General features: G+C 58.0%; 1 protein-coding gene across 2 annotated transcripts in view; it reads left to right on the forward strand.

The window, feature by feature from the left end:
• Positions 1-17,850, forward strand: part of TRIM3 (tripartite motif containing 3) — a 116,583-nt gene that overhangs the window by 21,142 nt on the left and 77,591 nt on the right. For both annotated transcript variants that reach the window (XR_012264072.1, XM_073661189.1), the window contains exons 2-8: positions 9,866-10,008; positions 13,526-13,760; positions 14,410-14,561; positions 15,460-15,640; positions 16,067-16,790; positions 17,085-17,188; positions 17,284-17,451. Coding sequence is in view for 1 of the 2 variants with exons in the window: in XM_073661189.1 (XP_073517290.1) it covers positions 9,896-10,008; positions 13,526-13,760; positions 14,410-14,561; positions 15,460-15,640; positions 16,067-16,790; positions 17,085-17,188; positions 17,284-17,451 (1,677 nt within the window). In the remaining variant the exon portion in view is untranslated. The remainder of the gene's footprint in view (positions 1-9,865; positions 10,009-13,525; positions 13,761-14,409; positions 14,562-15,459; positions 15,641-16,066; positions 16,791-17,084; positions 17,189-17,283; positions 17,452-17,850) is intronic.

The following is a 17,850-nucleotide window of genomic DNA, read 5'->3' on the forward strand; positions in this document are numbered from 1 at the left end:
GCCTCCTACATTGCTCTGTGCTCCTCCTCCTAGACCTCTCCTCTGCCTTCTACATTACTCTGCTCCTACTCCTAGACCTGTCCTCTGCCTTCTACATTACTCTGTGCTCCTCCTCCTAGACCTGTCCTCTGCCTTCTACATTACTCTGCTCCTCCACCTAGACCTTTCCTCTGCCATCTACATTACTCTGTGCTCCTCCTTCAACTGTCCTCTGCCTTCTATATTACTCTGTGCTCCTCCTTCACCTGTCCTCTGCCTTCTATATTACTCTGTGCTCCTCCTCCTAGACCTGTCCTCTGCCTTCTACATTACTCTGTGCTCCTCCTCCTAGACCCATACTCTGCCTTCTACATCACTCTAGGCTCCTCCTCCTAGACCCGTCCTCTGCCTTCTACATTATTCTGTGCTCCTCCTCCTAGACCCGTCCTCTGCCTTCTACATTACTCTGGGCTCCTCCTCCTAGCTCTGTCCTCTGCCATCTACTTCACTCTAGGCTCCTCCTCCTAGACCTGTACTCTGCCTTCTACATTACTCTAGGCTCCTCCTCCTAGACCTGTACTCTGCCTTCTACATTACTCTGTGCTCCTCCTAGACCTGTCCTCTGCCTTCTACATTACTCTAGGCTCCTCCCTCCTAGACTAGTCCTCTGCCTTCTACATTACCCTGTGCTTCTCCTCCTACACCTGTCCTCTGCCTTCTACATTACTCTGGGCTCCTCCTCCTAGACCCGTCCTTTGCCTTCTACATTACTCTGTGCTCCTCCTAGACCTGTCCTCTGCCTTCTACATTACTCTGGGCTCCTCCCTCCTAGACTTGTCCTCTGCCTTCTACATTACCCTGTGCTCCTCCTCCTAGACCTGTCCTCTGCCTTCTACATTACTCTGCTCCTCCACCTAGACCTTTACTCTGCCATCTACATTACTCTGTGCTCCTCCTTCACCTGTCCTCTGCCTTCTATATTACTCTGTGCTCCTCCTTCACCTGTCCTCTGCCTTCTACATTACTCTGTGCTCGTCCTCCTAGACCTGTCCTCTGCCTTCTACATTACTCTGTGCTCCTCCTCCTAGACCCGTACTCTGCCTTCTACATCACTCTAGGCTCCTCCTCCTAGACCCGTCCTCTGCCTTCTACATTACTCTGTGCTCCTCCTCCTAGACCTGTCCTCTGCCTTCTACATTACTCTGTGCTCCCCCTCCTAGACCTGTCCTCTGCCTTCTACATTACTCTGTGCTCCTCCTCCTAGACCTGTGATCTGTCTTCTACATTACTCTGGGCTCCTCCTCCTAGATCTGTCCTCTGCCTTCTACATCACTCTGTGCTCCTCCTCCTAGACCTGTCCTCTGCCTTCTACATCACTCTGGGCTCCTCCTCCTAGACCTGTCCTCTGCCATCTACATTACTCTGTGCTCCTCCTCCTAGACCCGTCCTCTTCCTTCTACATCACTCTGTGCTCCTCCTCCTAGACCTGTCCTCTGCCTTCTACATCACTCTGGGCTCCTCCTCCTAGACCTGTCCTCTTCCTTCTACATCACTCTGTGCTCCTCCTCCTAGACCTGTACTCTGCCTTCTACATCACTCTGGGCTCCTCCTCCTAAACTTGTCCTCTTCCTTCTACATCACTCTGGGCTCCTCCTCCTAGACCTGTCCTCTGCCTTCTACATCACTCTGGGCTCCTCCTCCTAGACCTGTCCTCTTCCTTCTACATTACTCTGTGCTCCTCCTCCTAGACCTGTCCTCTTCCTTCTACATCACTCTGTGCTCCTCCTCCTAGACCCGTCCTCTGCCTTCTACATTACCCTGTGCTCCTCCTCCTAGACCCGTCCTCTGACTTCTAATTACCCTGTGCTCCTCCTCCTAGACCCGTCCTCTTCCTTCTACATCACTCTGTGCTCCTCCTCCTAGACTTGTCCTCTGCCTTCTACATCACTCTCTGCTCCTCCTCCTAGACCCGTCCTCTTCCTTCTACATCACTCTGTGCTCCTCCTCCTAGACCCGTCCTCTTCCTTCTACATCACTCTGTGCTCCTCCTCCTAGACCTGTCCTCTGCCTTCTACATCACTCTGGGCTCCTCCTCCTAGACCTGTCCTCTGCCTTCTACATCACTCTGGGCTCCTCCTCCTAGACCTGTCCTCTTCCTTCTACATTACTCTGTGCTCCTCCTCCTAGACCTGTCCTCTTCCTTCTACATCACTCTGTGCTCCTCCTCCTAGACCCGTCCTCTGCCTTCTACATTACCCTGTGCTCCTCCTCCTAGACCCGTCCTCTGACTTCTACATTACCCTGTGCTCCTCCTCCTAGACCCGTCCTCTTCCTTCTACATCACTCTGGGCTCCTCCTCCTAGACCTGTCCTCTGCCTTCTACATCACTCTGTGCTTCTCCTCCTAGACTTGTCCTCTGCCTTCTACATCACTATGTGCTCCTCCTCCTAGACCTGTCCTCTTCCTTCTACATCACTCTGTGCTCCTCCTCCTCTTAGACCTGTCCTCTGCCTTCTACATCACTCTGTGCTCCTCCTCCTAGACCTGTACTCTGCCTTCTACATCACTCTGGGCTCCTCCTCCTAGACTTGTCCTCTTCCTTCTACATCACTCTGTGCTCCTCCTCCTAGACCTGTCCTCTGCCTTCTACATCACTCTGGGCTCCTCTTCCTAGACCCGTCCTCTGCCTTCTACATTACCCTGTGCTCCTCCTCCTAGACCCGTCCTCTTCCTTCTACATCACTCTGTGCTCCTCCTCCTAGACCTGTCCTCTGCCTTCTACATCACTCTGGGCTCCTCCTCCTAGACCCGTCCTCTGCCTTCTACATTACCCTGTGCTCCTCCTCCTAGACCCGTCCTCTTCCTTCTACATCACTCTGTGCTCCTCCTCCTAGACCTGTCCTCTGCCTTCTACATTACTCTGTGCTCCTCCTCCTAGACCCGTCCTCTGCTTTCTACATTACTCTGTGCTCCTCCTCCTAGACCTGTCCTCTGCTTTCTACATCACTCTGTGCTCCTCCTCCTAGACCTGCCCTCTGCCTTCTACATCACTCTGTGCTCCTCCTCCTAGACCTGTCCTCTGCCTTCTACATCACTCTGTGCTCCTCCTCCTAGACCCGTCCTCTTCCTTCTACATCACTCTGTGCTCCTCCTCCTAGACCTTTCCTCTTCCTTCTACATCACTCTGTGCTCCTCCTCCTAGACCTGTCCTCTGCTTTCTACATCACTCTGTGCTCCTCCTCCTAGACCTGTCCTCTGCTTTCTACATCACTCTGTGCTCCTCCTCCTAGACCTGTCCTCTGCTTTCTACATCACTCTGTGCTCCTCCTCCTAGACCTGCCCTCTGCCTTCTACATCACTCTGTGCTCCTCCTCCTAGACCTGTCCTCTGCCTTCTACATCACTCTGTGCTCCTCCTCCTAGACCCGTCCTCTTCCTTCTACATCACTCTGTGCTCCTCCTCCTAGACCTGTCCTCTGCCTTCTACATTACTCTGTGCTCCTCCTCCTAGACCCGTCCTCTGCTTTCTACATCACTCTGTGCTCCTCCTCCTAGACCTGTCCTCTGCCATCTACATCACTCTGTGCTCCTCCTCCTAGACCTGCCCTCTGCCTTCTACATTACTCTGTGCTCCTCCTCCTAGACCCGTCCTCTGCCATCTACATCACTCTGTGCTCCTCCTCCTAGACCTGCCCTCTGCTTTCTACATCACTCTGTGCTCCTCCTCCTAGACCTGTCCTCTGCCTTCTACATCACTCTGTGCTCCTCCTCCTAGACCTGCCCTCTGCCTTCTACATTACTCTGTGCTCCTCCTCCTAGACCCGTCCTCTGCCATCTACATCACTCTGTGCTCCTCCTCCTAGACCTGCCCTCTGCTTTCTACATTACTCTGTGCTCCTCCTCCTAGACCCGTACTCTGCTTTCTACATCACTCTGTGCTCCTCCTCCTAGACCTGTCCTCTGCCATCTACATCACTCTGTGCTCCTCCTCCTAGACCTGCCCTCTGCCATCTACATTACTCTGTGCTCCTCCTCCTAGACCTGCCCTCTGCTTTCTACATCACTCTGTGCTCCTCCTCCTAGACCTGCCCTCTGCTTTCTACATCACTCTGTGCTCCTCCTCCTAGACCTGCCCTCTGCCTTCTACATTACTCTGTGCTCCTCCTCCTAGACCTGCCCTCTGCTTTCTACATCACTCTGTGCTCCTCCTCCTAGACCTGCCCTCTGCCATCTACATCACTCTGTGCTCCTCCTCCTAGACCCGTACTCTGCTTTCTACATCACTCTGTGCTCCTCCTCCTAGACCTGTCCTCTGCCATCTACATCACTCTGTGCTCCTCCTCCTAGACCTGCCCTCTGCTTTCTACATCACTCTGTGCTCCTCCTCCTAGACCTGTCCTCTGCCTTCTACATCACTCTGTGCTCCTCCTCCTAGACCTGTCCTCTGCCATCTACATCACTCTGTGCTCCTCCTCCTAGACCTGCCCTCTGCTTTCTACATCACTCTGTGCTCCTCCTCCTAGACCTGCCCTCTGCTTTCTACATCACTCTGTGCTCCTCCTCCTAGACCTGCCCTCTGCTTTCTACATCACTCTGTGCTCCTCCTCCTAGACCTGCCCTCTGCCTTCTACATTACTCTGTGCTCCTCCTCCTAGACCTGTCCTCTGCCATCTACATCACTCTGTGCTCCTCCTCCTAGACCTGCCCTCTGCTTTCTACATTACTCTGTGCTCCTCCTCCTAGACCCGTACTCTGCTTTCTACATCACTCTGTGCTCCTCCTCCTAGACCTGTCCTCTGCCATCTACATCACTCTGTGCTCCTCCTCCTAGACCTGCCCTCTGCCATCTACATTACTCTGTGCTCCTCCTCCTAGACCTGCCCTCTGCTTTCTACATCACTCTGGGCTCCTCCTCCTAGACCTGCCCTCTGCTTTCTACATCACTCTGTGCTCCTCCTCCTAGACCTGCCCTCTGCCTTCTACATTACTCTGTGCTCCTCCTCCTAGACCTGCCCTCTGCTTTCTACATCACTCTGTGCTCCTCCTCCTAGACCCGTACTCTGCTTTCTACATCACTCTGTGCTCCTCCTCCTAGACCTGTCCTCTGCCATCTACATCACTGTGCTCCTCCTCCTAGACCTGTCCTCTGCCATCTACATCACTCTGTGCTCCTCCTCCTAGACCTGCCCTCTGCCATCTACATTACTCTGTGCTCCTCCTCCTAGACCTGTCCTCTGCCATCTACATCACTCTGTGCTCCTCCTCCTAGACCTGTCCTCTGCCATCTACATCACTCTGTGCTCCTCCTCCTAGACCTGCCCTCTGCTTTCTACATTACTCTGTGCTCCTCCTCCTAGACCTGCCCTCTGCCATCTACATCACTCTGTGCTCCTCCTCCTAGACCTGCCCTCTGCCATCTACATCACTCTGTGCTCCTCCTCCTAGACCTGTCCTCTGCCTTCTACATCACTCTGGGCTCCTCCTCCTAGACCTGTCCTCTGCCTTCTACATCACTCTGGGCTCCTCCTCCTAGACCTGCCCTCTGCTGCGGGCCTCGTGGGGTGCCCCGGGACGCGGAGAGCTCCTCTTAGGATGTATGTCAGCCACAGTGTTCTTCTATCCTGCAGCCCCCGGTTGTGTCCAAAATCTACAAATCTACCAAGATTAAGGAAAAAGATCAGAAAGAGATCGGTGATCCGGTAATCTAGGACACTCGCTCCAATTAACCAAGAGCCATAACTTTTTTAGTTTTCCGTCCCCGTAGCTGCGCGAAGGCTTATTGTTTTACAGGACTAGTTTTATGACCAGACTCATTTTATCATGTGATGCACTGGAAAGCGGAAAAAAAATCCAAATGCGTTAAAATTCAGCAATTGTTTTCATTAATGGTGTTCACTGTACGGTGAGGCTGACACTGATCCTGCAGGGCGGTGCGAGCGCAGGCGCACGACAAACAGCTTTTTTGTTTTAAGGGGTGAAAAAAAATTTTGAAATTTGTAAATAATGTTTTTTATTTTGTCTCCATTTTCCGGGGTCTGGGGCTGTGGGGCTTATTTTTTGCGTCCTGAGATGATGTTACTGATACTATTGGGGCAGATGCAATGTTTTCTTCATCTCTGATTGTAATGTTGCAGCGGCCAAAAAACGTAATGCTGGCGTTTTAATTCCTGTTTTAATTAATTGTTTACAGATCATATTAGTTTATTTTATATGGTGAGAAAGGGGGAAAGTGACTACGCCGGGCACTAAGACCATGCCGACAAGTCCTTTGTTATAGAAGGAGTTAATAGCTTTCTAAACGGGGGTGATGATCAGAGTGGACTTGGTGAAGCTCGGAGAACATGATGCAAATGATCGAGTGGAATTACACTGAGAGGTGTGTGTGTGTGTGTATATATATATATATATATATATATATATATATATATATATATATATATATATATATATATATATATATTATACAGTACAGACCAAAAGTTTGGACACACCTTCTCATTTAAAGATTTTTCTGTATATTCATGACTATGAAAATTGTACATTCACACTGAAGGCATCAAAACTATGAATTACCACATGTGGAATTATATACTTAACAAAAAAGTGTGAAACAACTGAAAATATGTCTTATATTCTAGGTTCTTCACAGTAGCCACCTTTTGCTTTGATGACTGCTTTGCACACTCTTGGCATTCTCTTGATGAGCTTCAAGAGGTAGTCACCGGAAATGGTCTTCCAACAATCTTGAAGGAGTTCCCAGAGATGCTTAGCACTTGTTGGCCCTTTTGCCTTCACTCTGCGGTCCAGCTCACCCCAAACCATCTCGATTGGGTTCAGGTCTGGTGACTGTGGAGGCCAGGTCATCTGGTGTAGCCCCCCATCACTCTCCTTCTTGGTCAAATAGCCCTTACACAGCCTGGAGGTGTTTGGGGTCATCGTCCTGTTGAAAAATAAATGATGGTCCAACTAAACGCAAACCGGATGGGATAGCATGCCGCTGCAAGATGCTGTGGTAGCCATGCTGGGTCAGTATGCCTTCAGTTTTGAATAAATCCCCAACAGTGTCACCAGCAAAGCACCCCCACACCATCACACCTCCTCCTCCATGCTTCACGGTGGGAACCAGGCATGTAGAGTCCATCCGTTCACCTTTTCTGCGTCGCACAAAGACACGGTGGTTGGAACCAAAGATCTCAAATTTGGACTCATCAGACCAAAGCACAGATTTCCACTGGTCTAATGTCCATTCCTTGTGTTCTTTAGCCCAAACAAGTCTCTTCTGCTTGTTGCCTGTCCTTAGCAGTGGTTTCCTAGCAGCTATTATCATTAGCAGACCCCGCAGGGGGCAATGGGCAAATCCCCTGCTTTATGCCAACCCGCGATCACTTCACGTAGATGGGATCGTGGGGTGACGCGCCCCCCTGCCGGTGCGTGTAAGAAACATGCGGATTCGGCATGCGAGCCTGCAGCAAAGGCAGGGACATGACATACAATGTAATTGTACATCATATGTTGGGAAAGGGTTAAATTGATGTCACCTGGATTCGATCTGTAACTGACAGCAGCGTGATGGAGGCGGAGCCTGACTCCAGGGCTTCGCTGTAGTGTCCATACAATCAGTATGTTATCAGCAGGAGATTATCACTACAGGACTACAGCTCATCTGCATGGCAGTGAGGCTAATCTCTGTATAACCCCGCCCTGATGGCCGCTTCCTGTATATAACCCCGCCCCCAGCCCTGATGGCCGCTTCCTGTGTATAACCCCAACCCTGATGGCGGCCTCCTGTGTATAACCCCGCCCCCAGCCCTGATGGCGGCCTCCTGTGTATAACCCCGCCCCCAGCCCTGATGGCAGCCTCCTGTGTATAACCCCGCCCCCAGCCCTGATGGCAGCCTCCTGTGTATAACCCCGCCCCCAGCCCTGATGGCAGCCTCCTGTGTATAACCCCGCCCCCAGCCCTGATGGCAGCCTCCTGTGTATAACCCCTCCCCCAGCCCTGATGGCAGCCTCCTGTGTATAACCCCGCCCCCAGCCCTGATGGCGGCCTCCTGTGTATAACCCCGCCCCCAGCCCTGATGGCAGCCTCCTGTGTATAACCCTGCCCCCAGCCCTGATGGCGGCCTCCTGTGTATAACCCCTTCTCCAGCCCTGATGGCGGCCTCCTGTGTATAACCCCGCCCCCAGCCCTGATGGCGGCCTCCTGTGTATAACCCCGCCCCCAGCCCTGATGGCGGCCTCCTGTGTATAACCCCGCCCCCAGCCCTGATGGCGGCCTCCTGTGTATAACCCCGCCCCCAGCCCTGATGGCGGCCTCCTGTGTATAACCCCGCCCCCAGCCCTGATGGCGGCCTCCTGTGTATAACCACGCCCCCAGCCCTGATGGCGGCCTCCTGTGTATAACCCCGCCCCCAGCCCTGATGGCTGCCTCCTGTGTATAACCCCGCCCCCAGCCCTGATGGCGGCCTCCTGTATATAACCCCGCCCCCAGCCCTGATGGCGGCCTCATGTATAACCCCGCCCCCAGCCCTGATGGCGGCCTCCTGTGTATAACCCCGCCCCCAGCCCTGATGGCGGCCTCCTGTGTATAACCCCGCCCCCAGCCCTGATGGCGGCCTCCTGTGTATAACCCCGCCCCCAGCCCTGATGGCAGCCTCCTGTGTATAACCCCGCCCCCAGCCCTCATGGCGGCCTCCTGTGTATAACCCCGCCCCCAGCCCTGATGGCGGCCTCCTGTATATAACCCCGCCCCCAGCCCTGATGGCGGCCTCCTGTATATAACCCCGCCCCCAGCCCTGATGGCGGCTTCCTGTATATAACCCCGCCCCCAGCCCTGATGGCGGCCTCCTGTGTATAACCCCGCCCCCAGCCCTGATGGCAGCTTCCTGTGTATAACCCCGCCCCCAGCCCTGATGGCTGCCTCCTGTGTATAACCCCGCCCCCAGCCCTGATGGCGGCCTCCTGTGTATAACCACGCCCCCAGCCCTGATGGCGGCCTCCTGTGTATAACCCCGCCCCCAGCCCTGATGGCGGCCTCCTGTGTATAACCCCGCCCCCAGCCCTGATGGCGGCTTCCTGTGTATAACCCCGCCCCCAGCCCTGATGGCAGCTTCCTGTGTATAACCCCGCCCCCAGCCCTGATGGCGGCCTCCTGTGTATAACCCCGCCCACACCACTGATTGGCAGCTTCCTGTGTATAACCCCGCCCCCAGCCCTGATGGCGGCCTCCTGTGTATAACGCCGCCCCCAGCCCTGATGGCGGCCTCCTGTGTATAACCCCGCCCACACCACTGATTGGCAGCTTCCTGTGTATAACCCCGCCCCCCAGCCCTGATGGCTTCCTGTATATAACCCCGCCCCCCAGCCCTGATGGCAGCCTCCTGTGTATAACCCCGCCCCCAGCCCTGATGGCGGCCTCCTGTGTATAACCCCGCCCACACCACTGATTGGCAGCTTCCTGTGTATAACCCCGCCCACACCACTGATTGGCAGCTTCCTGTGTATAACCCCCCCCCCCAGCCCTGATGGCGGCCTCCTGTGTATAACCCCGCCCACACCACTGATTGGCAGCTTCCTGTATATAACCCCGCCCCCAGCCCTGATGGCAGCCTCCTGTGTATAACCCCGCCCACACCACTGATTGTCAGCTTCCTGTGTATAACCCCGCCCACACCACTGATTGGCAGCTTCCTGTGTATAACCCCGCCCACACCACTGATTGGCAGCTTCCTGTGTATAACCCCGCCCACACCACTGATTGGCAGCTTCCTGTGTATAACCCCGCCCCCAGCCCTGATGGCGGCCTCCTGTATAACCCCTCACCCTGCCCGTCACCCCGTGGCGGCTCCTGTTTCGCCCTTTTTTACAGTCTTTCCTTCCTGCTGCAGGTTTTCCTGTGGAGCCTCCGCGTTGGAATTATGGCGAGTCCGGTGGTGCGTCAGATTGACAAGCAGTTCCTCATCTGCAGCATCTGCCTGGAGCGCTACCACGTGCCCAAGGTGCTGCCATGTCTGCACACCTTCTGCGAGAAGTGAGTGTCCAGCGCCCGAACGTGAGGAGGACATGAGCGTCACACCGGGATAATCACACCTCACCGACCCCACCGGGATAATCACACCTCACCGACCCCACCGGGATAATCACACCTCACCGACCACACCGGGATAATCACACCTCACCGACCCCACCGGGATAATCACACCTCACCGACCCCACCGGGATAATCACACCTCACCGACCCCACCGGGATAATCACACCTCACCGACCCCACCGGGATAATCACACCTCACCGACCCCACCGGGATAATCACACCTCACCGACCCCACCGGGATAATCACACCTCACCGACCCCACCGGGATAATCACACCTCACCGACCCCACCGGGATAATCACACCTCACCGACCCCACCGGGATAATCACACCTCACCGACCCCACCGGGATAATCACACCTCACCGGGATAATCACACCTCACCGACCACACCGGGATTATCACACCTCACCGGGATAATCACACCTCACCGACCACACCGGGATTATCACACCTCACCGGGATAATCACACCTCACCGACCACACCGGGATTATCACACCTCACCGGGATAATCACACCTCACCGACCACACCGGGATTATCACACCTCACCGACCACACCGGGATTATCACACCTCACCGGCCACACCGGGATAATCACACCTCACCGGCCACACCGGGATAATCACACCTCACCGACCCCACCGGGATAATCACACCTCACCGACCCCACCGGGATAATCACACCTCACCGACCCCACCGGGATAATCACACCTCACCGACCCCACCGGGATAATCACACCTCACCGACCCCACCGGGATAATCACACCTCACCGACCCCACCGGGATAATCACACCTCACCGACCCCACCGGGATAATCACACCTCACCGACCCCACCGGGATAATCACACCTCACCGACCCCACCGGGATAATCACACCTCACCGACCCCACCGGGATAATCACACCTCACCGACCCCACCGGGATAATCACACCTCACCGACCCCACCGGGATAATCACACCTCACCGACCCCACCGGGATAATCACACCTCACCGACCCCACCGGGATAATCACACCTCACCGACCCCACCGGGATAATCACACCTCACCGACCCCACCGGGATAATCACACCTCACCGACCCCACCGGGATAATCACACCTCACCGACCCCACCGGGATAATCACACCTCACCGACCACACCTGGATAATCACACCTCACCGACCACACCGGGATTATCACACCTTACCGGGATAATCACACCTCACCGACCACACCGGGATAATCACACCTCACCGGCCACACCGGGATAATCACACCTCACCGGCCACACCGGGATAATCACACCTCACCGACCACACCGGGATAATCACACCTCACCGACCACACCGGGATTATCACACCTCACCGACCACACCGGGATTATCACACCTCACCGACCACACCGGGATTACCACACCGAGATAATCACACCACACCGACCACACCGGGATAATCACACCTCACCGACCCCACCGGGATAATCACACCTCACCGACCACACCGGGATAATCACACCTCACCGACCCCACCGGGATAATCACACCTCACCGACCCCACCGGGATAATCACACCTCACCGACCCCACCGGGATAATCACACCTCACCGACCCCACCGGGATAATCACACCTCACCGACCCCACCGGGATAATCACACCTCACCGACCCCACCGGGATAATCACACCTCACCGACCCCACCGGGATAATCACACCTCACCGACCCCACCGGGATAATCACACCTCACCGACCCCACCGGGATAATCACACCTCACCGACCCCACCGGGATAATCACACCTCACCGACCCCACCGGGATAATCACACCTCACCGACCCCACCGGGATAATCACACCTCACCGACCCCACCGGGATAATCACACCTCACCGACCCCACCGGGATAATCACACCTCACCGACCCCACCGGGATAATCACACCTCACCGACCCCACCGGGATAATCACACCTCACCGACCCCACCGGGATAATCACACCTCACCGACCACACCTGGATAATCACACCTCACCGACCACACCGGGATTATCACACCTTACCGGGATAATCACACCTCACCGACCACACCGGGATAATCACACCTCACCGGCCACACCGGGATAATCACACCTCACCGGCCACACCGGGATAATCACACCTCACCGACCACACCGGGATTATCACACCTCACCGACCACACCGGGATTATCACACCTCACCGACCACACCGGGATTATCACACCTCACCGACCACACCGGGATTATCACACCTCACCGACCACACCGAGATAATCACACCACACCGACCACACCGGGATAATCACACCTCACCGACCCCACCGGGATAATCACACCTCACCGACCACACCGGGATAATCACACCTCACCGACCACACCGGGATTATCACACCTCACCGGGATAATCACACCTCACCGACCACACCTGGATAATCACACCTCACCGACCACACCGGGATTATCACACCTTACCGGGATAATCACACCTCACCGACCACACCGGGATAATCACACCTCACCGGCCACACCGGGATAATCACACCTCACCGGCCACACCGGGATAATCACACCTCACCGACCACACCGGGATTATCACACCTCACCGACCACACCGGGATTATCACACCTCACCGACCACACCGGGATTATCACACCTCACCGACCACACCGGGATTATCACACCTCACCGACCACACCGAGATAATCACACCACACCGACCACACCGGGATAATCACACCTCACCGACCCCACCGGGATAATCACACCTCACCGACCACACCGGGATAATCACACCTCACCGACCACACCGGGATTATCACACCTCACCGGGATAATCACACCTCACCGACCACACCGGGATAATCACACCTCACCGACCACACCGGGATAATCACACCTCACCGACCACACCGGGATAATCACACCTCACCGACCACACCGGGATAATCACACCTCACCGACCACACCGGGATAATCACACCTCACCGGGATAATCACACCTCACCGACCACACCGGGATTATCACACCTCACCGGGATAATCACACCTCACCGACCACACCGGGATTATCACACCTCACCGGGATAATCACACCTCACCGACCCCACCGGGATAATCACACCTCACCGACCCCACCGGGATAATCACACCTCACCGACCCCACCGGGATAATCACACCTCACCGACCCCACCGGGATAATCACACCTCACCGACCCCACCGGGATAATCACACCTCACCGACCACACCGAGATCACACCACACCGACCACACCGGGATTATCACACATCCATATCACGCCGACCACACTGGGATTATCACATGTCGGTGTCACGCCGGGATTAACAGGTCACAATGTTACACATGGCCCATGCAGTGGTCGCCATCACAATTTGGGGTGCGGGCGCATTATACCGACCGTCTCCATTAATCCTTTCATTCTCCCGACCTCCAGGTGTCTGCAGAGCTACATCCCCCCGCAGAGCCTGACCCTGTCCTGCCCCGTGTGCCGGCAGACGTCCATCCTCCCAGAGCGCGGGGTCTCCGCTCTGCAGAACAACTTCTTCATCACCAACCTCATGGAAGTTCTGCAGCGGAGCCCGGAGAGTGGGCGACAGGAGCAAAGCGTCCTCCCGTGTGACGGGCACACGTCCGCCACCCCCTTATCCTGCCCCAATCACCAGGGAAAGGTAATCAGTTCTCCCCCCCCTTACCCTGCCCCGATCCCCGGGGTGAGGCGAGCAGTCGCCCCTTATCCTGCCCCGATCCCCTGGGTGAGGTGAGCAGTCGCCCCTTATCCTGCCCCGATCCCCGGGGTGAGGCGAGCAGTCGCCCCTTATCCTGCCCCGATCCCCGGGGTGAGGCGAGCAGTCGCCCCTTATCCTGCCCCGATCCCCGGGGTGAGGCGAGCAGTCGCCCCTTATCCTGCCCCGATCCCCGGGGTGAGGCGAGCAGTCGCCCCTTATCCTGCCCCGATCCCCGGGGTGAGGCGAGCAGTCGCCCCTTATCCTGCCCCGATCCCCGGGGTGAGGCGAGCAGTCGCCCCGATCCCCGGGGTGAGGCGAGCAGTCGCCCCGATCCCCGGGGTGAGGCGAGCAGTCGCCCCGATCCCCGGGGTGAGGCGAGCAGTCGCCCCGATCCCCGGGGTGAGGCGAGCAGTCGCCCCGATCCCCGGGGTGAGGCGAGCAGTCGCCCCGATCCCCGGGGTGAGGCGAGCAGTCGCCCCGATCCCCGGGGTGAGGCGAGCAGCCGCCCCTTATCCTGCCCCGATCCCCGGGGTGAGGCGAGCAGCCGCCCCTCACGCTGCAGTCGCCCCTCACCCCGTGCTTCTCTCCCCAGACTATGGAGTATTACTGCGGCCCCTGTGAGACAGCCATGTGTGTGGAGTGCACGGAGGCGGAGCACCGGGAGCACTGCACTGTGCCGCTGAGAGACGTCCTGGAGCAACACAAAGCGTCTCTGCGCAGCCAGCTGGACAGTATCCGCAGCAGGTACTACTCCCCTCATCATGGGAGCGCTGCACTGGTGTCCTGTGCCTGGGGAGCGGAGCGCTGCACTGGTGGCCTGTCCCGGGGGAGCGGGAGCGCTGCACTGGTGGCCTGTCCCGGGGGAGCGGGAGCGCTGCACTGGTGGCCTCTCCCGGGGGAGCGGGAGCGCTGCACTGGTGGCCTGTCCCGGGGGAGCGGGAGCGCTGCACTGGTGGCCTGTCCCGGGGGAGCGGGAGCGCTGCACTGGTGGCCTGTCCCGGGGGAGCGGGAGCGCTGCACTGGTGGCCTGTCCCGGGGGAGCGGGAGCGCTGCACTGGTGGCCTGTCCCGGGGGAGCGGGAGCGCTGCACTGGTGGCCTGTCCCGGGGGAGCGGGAGCGCTGCACTGGTGGCCTGTCCCGGGGGAGCGGGAGCGCTGCACTGGTGGCCTGTCCCGGGGGAGCGGAGCGCTGCACTGGTGGCCTGTCCCGGGGGAGCGGAACGCTGCACTGGTGGCCTGTCCCGGGGGAGCGGAGCGCTGCACTGGTGGCCTGTCCCGGGAGGGCGGAGCGCTGCACTGGTGGCCTGTCCCGGGAGGGCGGAGCGCTGCACTGGTGGCCTGTCCCGGGGGAGCGGAGCGCTGTACTGGTGGCCTATCCCGGGGGAGCGGAGCGCTGCACTGGTGGCCTGTCCCGGGGGAGCGGAGCGCTGCACTGGTGGCCTGTCCCGGGGGAGCGGAGCGCTGCACTGGTGGCCTGTCCCGGGGGAGCGGAGCGCTGCACTGGTGGCCTGTCCCGGGGGAACGGAGCGCTGCACTGGTGGCCTGTCCCGGGGGAGTGGAGCGCTGTACTAGTGGTGGAATCATTGTGGACCGGAGCAGGGGGTGTCCGCAGGGTGTAACCAGCCGTCTGTCTCTGCCCCCAGAATCCCGCAGCTGACCTCCGCCATTGACCTGGTGGGGGAGATCAGCCGGCAGCTCAGCGAGAGGAAGAACGCTGCCGTCAGCGAGATCTGCGCCACCTTCGAGGAGCTGGAACGGGCGCTGCAGCAGAGGAAGAATGCGCTGCTCCAGGACCTGGAGGCCATCTCTGCCAGCAAGCAGAAGGTGGGGTGTCGGGGGGCAGCGGGGGGTGGGGTGCAGAGTGGTGGAGCTGCGGGGTGGTGGGGCAGCGGAGCATGGAGCTGCAGAGCGGGGCAGGGGCTGTGGAGTGTTGGGGGCTGTGGAGTGTTGGGGGCTGTGGAGTGTTGGGGGCTGTGGAGTGTTGGGGGCTGTGGAGTGTTGGGGGCTGTGGAGTGTTGGGGGCTGTGGAGTGTTGGGGGCTGTGGAGTGTTGGGGGCTGTGGAGTGTTGGGGGCTGTGGAGTGTTGGGGGCTGTGGAGTGTTGGGGGCTGTGGAGTGTTGGGGGCTGTGGAGTGTTGGGGAGCGGGGAGTGTTGGGGAGCGGGGAGTGTTGGGGAGCGGGGAGTGTTGGGGAGCGGGGAGCAGTCGAGCGGGGGAGCTGCAGCAGGTGGTGACGCCTCCTTTCTCCGCAGGTGCTGCAGGCGCAGCTCTCCTCCCTCAGACAAGGGCTGGATAACATGGAGAGCAGCGTGCGCTTCACGGAGCAGGCCCTCGGCCACGGCTCGGAGACGGAGGTGCTGCTGGTGAGGAAGCAGATGAGCGAGCGGCTGAGCGAACTGGCCTCCCGCGACTTCCCCCTCCACCCGCAGCAGAACCCGCAGCTGGAATTCCGCGTGGAGACGGACGGGCTGCGCCGCTCCCTGCAGAACCTGGGGGCGCTGCTCACCACCAGTGCGGTGGCCCACGCCTCGGTGGCCACGGGGGAGGGTCTGCGCCAGGCGCTGGTGGGACACCAGACCTCCGTCACCGTCACCACCAAGGACAAAGATGGCGAGCTGGTGAGGAGCGGCAATGCCTCCCTGCAGGCGCAGCTGACTGCCCCGGACGGAGGGGCCCAGGACGGAGAGGTGACCGACAACAAGAACGGCACCTACGAGGTGCTCTACACCCCGCGCCATGACGGCGAGCACCACCTCTCCCTGCGGCTCTACGGCCAGCCGCTGCGCGGGAGCCCCTACCGGGTGCGGGCCGTGAAGCCCGGAGACGTGCCGGCCTCCCCTGAGGACGTGAAGCGCAGAGTGAAGTCTCCCAGCGGAGGCCACATCCGCCAGAAGGCCGTGAGGAGGCCGTCCAGCATGTACAGCACCAACAAGAAGAAGGAGAACCCCATAGAGGACGAGATGATCCTGCGAGTAGGTATGGACCATGGGGGCGACGGACACTGTACTCGGGGGGGGGGGGGGGGGCGACGGACGCTGCACTCGAGGGGGGCGACGGCCGCCGTACTCGGGGGAGGGGGGTGGGCCGATGGACGCTGGACCCGAGGTGTGTTGGGGGTCTGGGACGATGGGGGTGTGCGGTTTTCCTCTAAGTTGATCCCTCCGGTGTGCGGACAGGGAGTGACGATCCTGTGCTCAGCGCTGCAGACAATCATCACTGTGTGCAACGCTGCCTGTGATGTCGGCTCTTCTCATATTCACCATCTTTCAGGATCCCGCGGCCGAGATAAAGGAGAATTCTCCAACCTGCAGGGAATCTCCACGTCCAGCAACAACCGCATCGTGGTGGCGGACAGCAACAACCAGTGTATACAGGTAACGGGTCGCTGCCGTGGAGGCCGCCTTCTACGGGTCGCTGCCGTGGGGGCTGCCACGCCTACTCGGGTGACTGCCACTCTCATCATCCGCAGGTCTTCTCTAACGAGGGGCAGTTTAAGCTGCGCTTCGGGGTGCGGGGCCGGTCTCCGGGGCAGCTGCAGCGCCCCACCGGGGTGGCCGTGGACATGAATGGCGACATCATTGTGGCGGATTACGACAATCGCTGGGTCAGCATCTTCTCTCCCGAGGGCAAGTTCAAGGTGAGATGTGAAGCGGCGTCTCGGCACGGCGCTCTCTGGGCCTCTGTCTCATCTGCCAACAATCTGTCACATGAAATCTAGTTGTGGAGCAGAGACTGGCCTGTCTGTCCGGCTCGGCTGTCTCGGTAATGTGTCTCTGTTTCTTTATCTGTGTCTCTTTCTCTCTATCCCTCTCTCTGTCTCTCTCCCAGCTGTTTGTGTCTCTCTCGGCCGTATCTCTGTCTGTCTCCTAGCTGTTTGTCTGTCACTCCGTGGTGCTGACTTTCTTTCTGTCTCTCCATGGTGCCGGCTGTCTCTTTTCCTGTCTCTCCATGATGCCATATTTCTATTTTTTTCTCTCTCCATGATGCCGTCTCTCTTTCTGTCTGTCTCTCATTTGTAACAGCAGTCTTTTTCTCT

This window comes from Phyllobates terribilis, unplaced genomic scaffold (assembly GCF_046119375.1).
Source record: "Phyllobates terribilis strain yellow unplaced genomic scaffold, ASM4611937v1 Scaffold_2__4_contigs__length_985480577, whole genome shotgun sequence".
Lineage (NCBI taxonomy): Eukaryota > Metazoa > Chordata > Amphibia > Anura > Dendrobatidae > Phyllobates > Phyllobates terribilis.